The 11,016-nt window shown below is 43.3% G+C and overlaps 2 protein-coding genes across 4 annotated transcripts in view; both read right to left on the bottom strand.

The window, feature by feature from the left end:
* Nucleotides 1–5: 5 nt before the first annotated feature.
* selplg (selectin P ligand) lies at nt 6–2,515 on the bottom strand. The gene is made up of 2 exons (XM_024438629.2): nt 1,551–2,515; nt 6–974 (listed from the first exon to the last, which is right to left on the bottom strand). The coding sequence occupies exon 2, from the start codon at nt 962–964 to the stop codon at nt 221–223; it is 744 nt and encodes a 247-aa protein (XP_024294397.1). The 5' UTR covers nt 965–974; nt 1,551–2,515; the 3' UTR covers nt 6–220.
* An 820-nt stretch (nt 2,516–3,335) lies between these two features.
* The window catches only part of coro1ca (coronin, actin binding protein, 1Ca), a 58,583-nt gene continuing 50,902 nt past the window's right edge, over nt 3,336–11,016 (bottom strand). For all 3 annotated transcript variants that reach the window (XM_024438624.2, XM_024438623.2, XM_024438625.2), the window contains 7 exons: nt 9,661–9,842; nt 9,390–9,509; nt 9,162–9,266; nt 8,781–8,926; nt 8,257–8,314; nt 7,747–7,989; nt 3,336–6,460 (listed from right to left, as the gene is read on the bottom strand). In XM_024438624.2, coding sequence (XP_024294392.1) covers nt 6,341–6,460; nt 7,747–7,989; nt 8,257–8,314; nt 8,781–8,926; nt 9,162–9,266; nt 9,390–9,509; nt 9,661–9,842 — 974 coding nt within the window. In that variant the 3' untranslated portion in view covers nt 3,336–6,340. The remainder of the gene's footprint in view (nt 6,461–7,746; nt 7,990–8,256; nt 8,315–8,780; nt 8,927–9,161; nt 9,267–9,389; nt 9,510–9,660; nt 9,843–11,016) is intronic.

Here is an 11,016-nt window from a genome sequence, read left to right as displayed (position 1 = left end):
ACAGAAACATTTAAAAAATGTTTTAATTCAGTATGTACAGGGAAGGTCAGGTATACACAATAGTTCAATAGCTTCACAATAGTGATAGATGTGTATTTCTCATTAGAATAACAGTGAGATAAGCAAGGCACTTATTTTTCTGTATAAGTACAAAACATTTGCTATGTAGCTGACAAAGCGCAAGTGTGTTATTGTGAATTGCGAGTTTGACTGTGAAGTGTTACAAGCATCCGTCAACATCTGGGATGAAGCTGTTGAGAGTGAGATTGTCCCCCTCGCTGTCCTCTGTGCTGGGCATTAGGGTGATGTTGCTTGTGGGGCATCTGTATCTCCCCTGGCCTCCATAAGTGGTTCTGGTGGGGACCACTGCTGAGATGCACACCATCTCTGTGCCGTGTCCCTGCAGCTGCTGGGCCCTGTGTCTGTATCTGCTGCCCCTCAGCTTGGTCAAGAGGATGACGGTGCTGACAATGAACATTGTTATCACAGCAGCCAGCACAGCGATGATGACCAGGCACTGACCTACCAGCCCTCTCCCCTTAGGGGTCATGGTCGGGCATGTCACTCTGTTCGAGACACTGACGCTTCCTGGAATGGAGGATTTTGCTGTCCCTTCTGTGAAGGAGTTGATGGCACTGGTAGGGTTGGGTGGATGCAGGGCGGATGGGACAGGTGTTTGTTTAACTCTCACAGTGGTGTGAGAGAGCTCAGTCTCATGGTCTGTCTCTGAGGTTTCAGTTCTCATTGTTTGCTGGGTAACGGAGACTTCTGTTGCATTTTTGGTCAGGTCTTTGGTGAGGGCTACAGGGGGCGTTGTTTGAGGTGGTAGCTCATACAGGTTCGACTCCTGGGGTCCATGGGTTGCTACCGCCCCGTGGCTAAGTAGACATCTTGAGACCGCCTTGCTTGACAGAACCAGAAGGAACACAAGAGCTGGAAATCTCCCAGGCTTTGGGGTAAACATGGTGGCAAATCTGCAAAGGGAAATGATATCAGCAAAAATGTAAAGACTATGTTCAATGAAACAGTGGTACAACTCAGACGTTCATCACAAAACTATGAGGCATAGCTATGCCCAATTCAAGCCTTCCTGTTTTACACTACCTTAGCATGCGCTAAGGAAGAACCAATGTGATAAGTGCTATGAGACAAAGTGTGAAAAGTAACTTGACCTTCTGTAATCTAGTGTGATACATTACAGAACACTGCACCGAAATGCCAGCACTGTCATGCACAAATACCCAATACTTGTAATAATACGGTATACATTTGCTTAATATTTAAGATGGTGTTGCTCATCAACATCACTTTGAGCCTGTGTAAAGGGATCAATTTCCTTTACAAAAAATTTTAGTGACAGTGACTGACAGATAATGATCTGCAATACATCTAAATCCACCCCATCAGTGATGTTGCAACGCTTCCTCAGCATTTCAGAAAAAAAAAGAAATCTAATTACAGGTTCTTTTAGAAAGTAGCGACTTTGTAGAAACGGTATACTAGCTCATGCAGCCCAACACTACTGATCACCCCACTGCTATGACACTTACCCAAATGCTGGAGGAGAAGTCTTGTTTTGTGGTATATTGGCCCCTCAACCAGCAGATTGTTCACCATCAAGCAAGAAGCGAGACATTGGCTGATCTGTGAGGAATACAGGAAGCATGCTGCCTTTCACAGAAGTGAAGCTGTTTAAAAAAATAAAAAACACTGACAAGTGTTACACTTACAAATGAGGAATGGGGTATGGTGGCATACATGGGTTTCAGATACAAGGAAAGCTAGAATCTCTTGATAAAGAATAGCAAGTATGTGAGAGCAAAAGTATGAGCGTACACTTAACTTGACATGCAGTGCATTAGTAAAGTATTCAGACACCTTCCCATTTATTACGTTACAACCTTATTCTAAAATGAAGTTATTATTCTAAAAGTCTAAATTGTTTCTAAACACAATGCCCCATAATGGACAAAGCGAAAAACAGGTTTAGAAATTTGTGCAAATGTAAAGAAAAGGTCAAAATGAAATACCTTACATAAGTATTCAGACCCTTTGCGATGACTCAAATTTAAGGTCAGGTGCATCCTACTTCCATTGATCATCCTTGAGTTGTTTCAACAACTTGAATGGAGTACACTTGTGGTAAATTCAATTGATTGGACCGGATTTGGAAAGGCACACACACCTGTCTGTATAATTTCCCACAGTTGACAGTATATGTCAGAGCAAAAACCAAACCCTGAGTTTCGATATAATTCCTCGTAAAGCTCCGAGACAGGATTGTGTCGAGGCACAGATCTGGGGAAAGTGTACCAAAAATGTCTGCAGCATTGAAGGTCCAAGAACACAGTGGCCCCCATAATTCTTAAATGGGAGATGTTTGGAACCACCAAGACTCTTCCTAGAGCCTGCCACCCGGCCAACTGATCTGGCCGCCCTGCCACTCCTCAGTAAAAGGCAAGAGCGCCCGCTTGAGGTTTGCCGAAAGGCACCTAAAGGACTCTGACCATGAGAAAGATGATTCTCTGGTTTGATGAAAACAAGATTGAACTCTGGGGCCTGAATGCCAAGCGTCACATCTGGAGGAAGCCTGCACCATCCCTAAGGTGAAGCATGGTGGTGGCAGCATCATGCTATGGGGATGTTTTTCATCAGCAGGGACTGGGAGACTAGTCAGGATCGAGGGAAAGATGAACGGAGCAAAGTAGAGAGATCCTTGATGAAAACCTGCTCTAGAGCGCTCAGGACCTCAGACTGGGGCGAAGGTTCACCTTCCAAAACAGGACAAGGACCCTAAGCACACAGCCAAGACAACACAGATGTGGCTTAAGGACAAGTCTCAATGTCCTTGAGTAGCTCAGCCAGAGGCCAGACTTAAACCCGATCGAACATCTGGAGAGATTTGAAAATAGCTGTGCAGCATTGCTCCCCATCCAACCACAGACCTTGAGGATTTGCAGAGAATGAGAAACTCCAAATACAGGTTTGCTAAGCTTGGCATCATATCCAAGACTTGAGGCTGTAATCGCCGCCATAGGTGCTTCAAAGGAAAAGGTTTGAATACTTATGTAAATGTGATAGTTTAGCAAATGTATTTAAATAATAATAATACTACAAACCTGTTTGGTGCTTTTTCATGGGGTATTGTGTGTAGATTGAGGGGGAAAAAACGACTCAATCCATTTTAGATTAAGGCTGTAACGTAACCAAATGTGGAAAAACTTGAGGGATCTGAATACTTTCCAAATGCACTGCATCTCAGATATTGCTTGTTTGAAGATGGTCAGCTCATGTTTGCCCAGTCCTCTGCATCACTCATTAACTTGACAACAGAATACACTTTTTTTTTTTCTTTATTCATTTTTCTGATAATCGGTAAGTTTGATAATGAACAAAAATGCTCTACAGACCTCCACAAGAGGCTGAATCCTTGTTTGTTTTTCTTCTGTTATTAATTTCTCTTTTTGTATTTATAATACCTGTGATAGAATGGAGATTCTGTTCAGTCATGACGCATTATGGCAAGAACGCAGACAAGAGGTAACGTTCAAAACCCACCAGAACCCAACTCCCAAACACACTGCAGCCCAAAACAACAAAATAAAAAATGAAAAAAAATATTTACAAAGCTTTAAATCATTTTCTAGGCCTTTATTTCAAACATCACATACATCTCTCTACAGCATATTTCTCCAACCTACAGTGTCCCTTTGAATAGCTATTCACCAATATTCCAAACATCACAGGTCTCGCTGCCTTGAGTAGACCAAAGAGGCTGAGGAGAAGCACTTACAGGGCAGTACAGGACAAAGTCCAAGACATCCTCCCCTGACAGATTCATATCTCTACAGCCCAGTAGAACACATTGAAGTAGTTCAACCCCAATCAAATATTACAGAACACCAGACGATGCATATTTAGAGTAAAATTGCATTCTCGGATGTAATCTTAGATTCTGTGAGGCCAGGATGGAGTGATTGATATAAGCATACATTTCTCAGTGCTTTCTATGCCCAAAACCCACTGTCAAAGTTCCTCTCAGGGTGCCTATCCACTCTCTCCTGCTAAATAACTCACACCATTCTCAAACTGCAGTCATCATTAAGCACTTCCTGTGCACAACTCTGGCATTTCTGATCTCTTCAGTGGCAACAAACTTTAAAGGCTAACAAACTCTGAACCGTAAACCTAACCCACCCTCCCGCTGAAAAAAAAGGCATAACAAAAATAGCATGACAACAGAACTATTATCGCAGTTGGCAACACCATCAAATATTCGGACAATACAAACAACTCCTTGTTCCTCTAGTGATGTGACCATGTATTTAAGGGGAAACTATTTAAAATCCTGATAAGGAAGTACATAGTGGGATATCTGCAACGGGAGAGCCGGAGAAGGAAGCACAGGATAAAACGCACAGTATATTAACATCACCATACCACCCAATTCTGTTATCATAGGCCAAAACCTTGGTCACACCCTATGGTGAATCCATATAATCATCTAAAAATTCCCTCGCATTATCTGGAGAAAAAAAAAACTCCAACCAGGCCAAAGACATAAGAGACAAATTCACACATCCTGAAAGCCTTCCTTCTCCACGTTACTTCTTGTCAACCAACAGTCAAAATTGTTGTTTCAGACACACCCCTGTTACTCACCCTCTGGTTGGCTGTATGGATATGGGCCAATTAAGTGGTGAATAGTGAGCATCCTGACACACACACACCCTGAACACAAGGGCACGGTTCAACATTGGTGTTTATGACAGCACAAACACCTCAAATCAAAGGCAGAACAAGGCTGAAACACTGCTAAAAGTCTGGAAATGTTTACCAGCTACATAGAACACAATTCCATTGGTCCTTCTCTGGGCAGCACACAGGACATTGCCACAAGAACCCGTACAAGCCACCCAGGTGGCTCCATGTCATGAGTCAGCAGAACTGTAACTTACAGTGCAGAGCTTATTACAGTACACACATACCATCTGTGTCACAGGGCCCGAGGGGGACAATGACAAACAAACAAGGAACATAGTAGCAAACTATGGCACATTTGTTTCATAAGACTGGAACGCCAACAGTGCTGATGGTAGCCAAGGTCACCTAAATGACAGGAACGCCAACAGTGCTGATGGTAGCCAAGGTCACCTAAATGACAGGAACGCTAACAATGCTGATGGCAGAGGTCAACTAAATGATTGAAAATGATTTTTGGATTGGGCATGTGCATTGTAAACAACTCCAAAAAAGAAAAACAGTTCAAGTGAACATCTAAGGCTACGAGAAGTACAAGGTGACATCTCACCTGTCGTTGTCATCTACAAAGCTAAGGGGAGTCCACTCATACCCTTTCTGTTCCACAAAATTGATGGAGATGATCAAAACATTGTTCAAGTTGCAAACATAAGTTATACCAGGTATCAAATGATATGTAAGGACTGCATGTTTGCGGCTTGCTTAGTAAAACAAGCTAGAGTAAGAGAGATCAAAGATGGAGAATAAACAGTGGAAATTAAAATCTCTGGAGTAGAATATATATGAATGTATGAACTCTGGTCAGAATCAGGAGATGTTAACAAGTGTACAGACAATGGTCCTGTTAAGATGGGAGGAGAGGGAAGAATTTAGAGGTTCAGCAAAGTCAGGCGGGTGAGCGAGAACACTTACAGCAAGAATCACACCACCACCTCAGAGCTTTTCAGCAAAGACAACAGAAGTACTATGATAAATCAGGCTTGAGTGTTTGATATTTTCCCATAATGAGTTGGTTCTCCTCCATTGTCTTTTACAGTAATTGTTTGATTATTGAAATCTGCCATCCCCCTCCTTGCATTTCCAGCCTATTGCATTGTCCCTTATAGTTTGTATTTTGAGTCTTCCTGGAAAACAAAGAGAAACATTTTTTTTAAAGAAAAATACTGTCAAGGAGGTGTAAACATAACTCCTTTAAAATTTGGCAACATAAGTAGTTGGGGTAGACAATATACTGATACCTACATATAAAACATTTGGGTTTACCCAAATAGAAATGGTTCACATTGGAATTTTCTTGGTCACAATCTTAAAAGCAAAAGGAATATGCAAGACTTTTTCATACAACATACAAGATTAAACCGCCACTTATTAAAAGGAATGGAATAGTTTGCCATATTTCTCTCTTATTCCATCATGTTAACTGAGGGTTAGGGGCTGGCTAAGAAAAGTTAATATCGGAATGTTGCTTGGGATCATTGCTAGGCAGGTTTCAGGCAGAACGCTGTCATTGAGATTGGCAGTGACGGGTCCCGCCCACCTCCTAGCCAATGGATCGTCCTGAATTTTGGGGGGATGGTCCTTAAATGGCGATCTTGGACATCTGCTCCTCGAGTTGGATGATTCGCTTCTCCTGACTGCTGACCAGGTCCTTGAGGGATTTGATTTCTTTCAAGACCTCATCCAGCTTGGCTTCGTTTTTCTGAGGAATACAGAGACAGGAGCAAGACATGAGGCCCTTTCTGGAGATGTTGGTACCAGTCCTAGTATAGTTAAAGCTTTTGCACCAAGACAAAATGAATGTAAATTCAGGGTCTACAGCAGGGTTCCATAACTGGCAGCCTGTAGGTGATTTTATTTGGCCCCCAAATGAGCAATTATAGTTATTTTTTATTATAATTATTTTATTTTATGTCCAACAATAAAAATAATAAATGTAAAAACACCAGCAAATCAGCTCCAAATTATTATTTTGGAATTCTGTTCCAAATGTTTTCTTCAAATATTATATCGGTTTTGGGCTTCTTGCGGTCATTTTGCAGTCTACAAAATATTTGTAATTATGTACCAGCCCCTTGATCACCCGCTCAAGAAAAAAAAAAATTGGCCCATGACTGAATCTAGTTGATGATCCCTGGTGTACACACTGTGTGTGTGTGTATATTTTTAATACGGAGGTCCATTCTATTCCTGCAGGCATTCTACGCTGCAGGCATACAGGGCTCCAGTATCCCGTAGCACCCTGAGGGTTAACATGGAGCGCCTGCAGGCTGCAGAGCAGCAGCCCAGTCTGCCATGATTACAGGCCAGAGCTGCAGATCGAAGTAGAGGCCAGGGCTGGGCCCTGCGTGGGCAGCTGTGTTGTGGGCGAGGTGGGGAAGGAGCAGCAACCGCCCCTCATTGAGTCAGAGAGAGCGAGGGGGGTGGAGACTTCTAGTAACCACCTTATGAAGTCAGGCAGCCACCCCCTTCTAAAACACACCCAGCCAACAAACTCTTCATGTTCCAAGGCCCCAACTGCAATATGTCAAGGCCAGGGCTGAACTAAAGGTCATTTGATGACTGTGGTGGTGGGTGTGGCAATCAGACTAGCCCTGGGAAAGCACTGTACATACCCAAGGAGAAACTTACTGTAATGTTGATATACTGATCCAGTCTGGTGTCAACTTTCAATCAAAACACTAGTGGTACATTGCACATACAGAATAATATCCTGGTGTCTGGTGAGTAGTACTTGTTTACATAAAATAGAGCAGTATTTCCCAACTCCTGTCCTCTAGTACCCGAACAGTACATATTTTTATTGTAGTCCTGATTCAACTTGTCAACTAATCATCAGGCCCTCTGAGTTGAATCAGGTATGCTAGTCAGGACTACAACACAAATGTGTGCCGTTGAGGATACTCTAGGACTGGAGTTGGAGTGAGACTATGTCTCTCCCATACAACCCAGTCAGTGTCCTCCCCAGACAGAGACAGCAGTTCTCACTCTGGATGGAGTGGGTGAGGCAGACTTGTTGGCTGGGCCCCTTTTCTCTGTGTTCTTGCTCAGCTTGTTGTCCAGGATGTTTTTCTTGACCACTTTGAGGTCGCGGTTCTTGCCAGGGACGTAGCCGTTCTTCAGGGATATGAGGATGGGCTCGCCATTCTTCCCCTCGAACCAATCCTCTGCCTCGATGGCACAGTCTGGTCCTGCCGTGTCTGGGTACAGGTCATCCTGGAACAGGTCAGACTGCAGAGCGAGAGCGGCACAGAGACTGCTGTTAGAGAACGCTGTACCAAACACATAGGGCCCGTTACCTGGACACAGATTAAACAATCCTGAACAAAAAAGCATTCTCCATGGAGATTCTTCATTGATCTTGCTTTCTTAATATGTGTCCAGTAAAACAGCCTAAAACATTCTATCCCTCAAAACAGACCGTTTCAGTTAAATGTGGCATTGATTGTTGAAATCATTCATATAATCGACTGTCTAGATCAGAATGAAGAAGCTCACCTTTCTGGGCACAGTCATGATGATAGGTTCACACTTCCTTTCGTGCAGTTTATAAAACCTGCCAACATAGAAGCAAAAATAAGTGTATTATTCAAAACATCACATAACAGGCCCACTGTCTAACATCCTTTTACAAACACTGCAGCCCAGCCCAATGCACTTCTACTTCCAGGACACTGGCAATAGTCAGGCAGCCTCAGTAAACATGGAGTTGAATAACTGCATGGTACACAATTCTGGTTGGCAGGGCCTGGAGTTAATCCATTTATAAGGAGAGAGCTCTCCTCCAACATGTGGTTATGTGCTGCCTCCTGGTGGACATGGACAGGTAATAGCGCCACATTACAAGTCGTCTTCCGTTTAGGGCCACCTCATAGACCCGGCCAAGAACGACCCCACTTGGTTCTAGACCTTCCCACTAGACCTTGCTGAAATGAATCAGGGGTGTGCCCAACAAAACATATTCAGATATGATAGAGCAGTCCTAAAATGGCTGATCCATTTCTCTATCCAGCCAGCCCTACCTGGCGATCTCACACTTGTTGACATCCAGACCTCTCTTGGGCATGTATCCCATCCCCCTCTGGGGCTCCTTGGTGGTGAAGGTGTTGAGGTAGTGGACAAATGGGGCCTCATCCGTGATCTCAAAGTAGCGGATGCTGCTGTCACCCTACAAACCACAGAGACAAGATCACGGCCTTTTAGTGCTTGTCTGAATTCATACATTTTTTTAATGACTCAATGAGCAGCAATAGACTAAAGTTTAAGATCCAGTGTACTGACTTCATGGATAACACTTCACCATGCAGAACTCCCTCGATCAAAGTAAGACTTGTTATAAGTCACTTGCACAGCAGATCAAATGGGTGTGTATGTATGTAATCTTCCGGAAAAACTCCACTCACCTTACCACACAGGTAAACCACATTGGTGTCTGGGTCATAGAAGGGCAAGAGAACCCCATTGCTGGTGTCCATCTCATGCACTGAGATGGCCTCGTCCATGGCTTGCTATAAATGAAACATTGACATAGTTGGTTACTGACCAGTCCAGTAACATCTATAATATAGGGAATATAGGGTTCCGTTTGTGACTCAGCCAAGAGTTGTGATGGTGAGGACGGGGTGACCCACCGGGTTCCACAGGGCTAGCTGTCTCTCACTCATACGGCTGAAGCCCGTGGTGAACACGTTTCCGTCCGACAGGAAGATGGCCCTCATGGGCCGTGCCCCCTCATGGGCCTTCTCCTTCTCCTGTGACACAGAGGGTCAACATTAACATAAGGTACACCCTAAATTTTCACCTCCGAGATCCCTTCAAATTAGATTTTTTTTAGGGAAAGTTTGCGGAATATGACAACCCTATACAGCAGGTTTGTTAGTGAAAATTGTCAGTGGTGCTCACCCCTACAATCTCCTCCTTGCGGGGGTCAATGACACGGATGGTCTTGTCCTTGCAGGCAGTGCAGATGAGGCTGCCGTTGCGGTTCCAGCAGGCGCTGAAGATGACATCAGGGTGCATGTCCTCCAGCTGAATCATGGCTTCGCCTGTCCCCACGTTCCAGATGATGATCAGGTTGTCACAGCCTGAGGATTACACACATTTAACAAACACACAATACACAAGAGAAGCATGGACATAATATCACTGATGTGGCAAGATAATATCATCTACAAGTCTTAGCTCATTCTGGTTTGGTTCTGATATGGAGGTGGAAAACACGGTGAATATGGTCATTCTCAAAGGGATACTGCGAGATTCTGGCAATTAAGCAATGACGAAGTCTATAGGTAAAGTAGCATACGTTAGCATACCTGTAGACTTTCAGTCATTGCTCTAATGCCAGTCAGCATTGGCTTGCGAAACTACCTCTTCCTTCCGCATGTAGACATAACAAATGACATCCATGGGTAAGTAGAAAAACAGCACAATAGCAAAAATCTTGCAGTATCCCTTTAAGGCAATTGTCAGTGTGTCAATGGGGACAGATGTGCGTTGATCAGACATCTCAGTGTTCGTGGAAAATTACACCACAGGGTAACAGTGACAAGCTCACAGCAGGTTACCACTTTTCTCAGGGCGAGGGAGGGGATGAGAGCAAGTGAGCTGATGGCGACCAAGAATACAACCACAAAAGCAGAGGCACACAGGATGAACCAGAACTATAATAAGGACAGGAGGACACTAGTGTTGTCACGATACCTGAATTTAAACTTTTGATACCCTCACAATACCACGGCAAAAAAAGGCATGGAGACAAACTTCACTACTGCTCTGTTCAATCGTTAGGAACCTTCTGAATTTATCATTACATTGGAAATGTTTGACGTCAGAGACAGACATGTACGCATGAATGAATCAATTATACAATCAATTTGACTTTGTTGGTTAAAACAAGTACATAACAATGGTAATCATTTATTTATTAGTACAAAAATGTATACACTCAAGCAGTGAGTCACTTCGGATAAGAGTCTGCTGAATAACTAAAATGTACATTTTTTAATTGGAATGGTAAACCTCCTTTGATAAACTGGGTAAATCAAGATGTAATCTAGGCCTATTCGCAATACAGATGAACGCATATTCAATATGTGTGTGTGCATGCATTGAGTAATTGAGCTGGTTTTGGCTGATTTCATCTGTTTCCCTTCCATTTGGGACTTATAAGCATTTCACTGTAAGGTCTACACCTATTGTATTTGGCGCATGTGACAAATAAACTTTGATCTAATATTGTACTGATCAACAACATTTGCA

The sequence above is a fragment of the Oncorhynchus tshawytscha genome, linkage group LG12 (assembly GCF_018296145.1).
Source record: "Oncorhynchus tshawytscha isolate Ot180627B linkage group LG12, Otsh_v2.0, whole genome shotgun sequence".
NCBI lineage: Eukaryota > Metazoa > Chordata > Actinopteri > Salmoniformes > Salmonidae > Oncorhynchus > Oncorhynchus tshawytscha.
This window is presented reverse-complemented; position numbering and strand designations above follow the sequence as displayed.

Bases quoted from the DNA above. Each gene is read 5' to 3' on its own strand.
- selplg (XM_024438629.2), bottom strand. From the start codon at position 964: ATGTTTACCCCAAAGCCTGGGAGATTTCCAGCTCTTGTGTTCCTTCTG.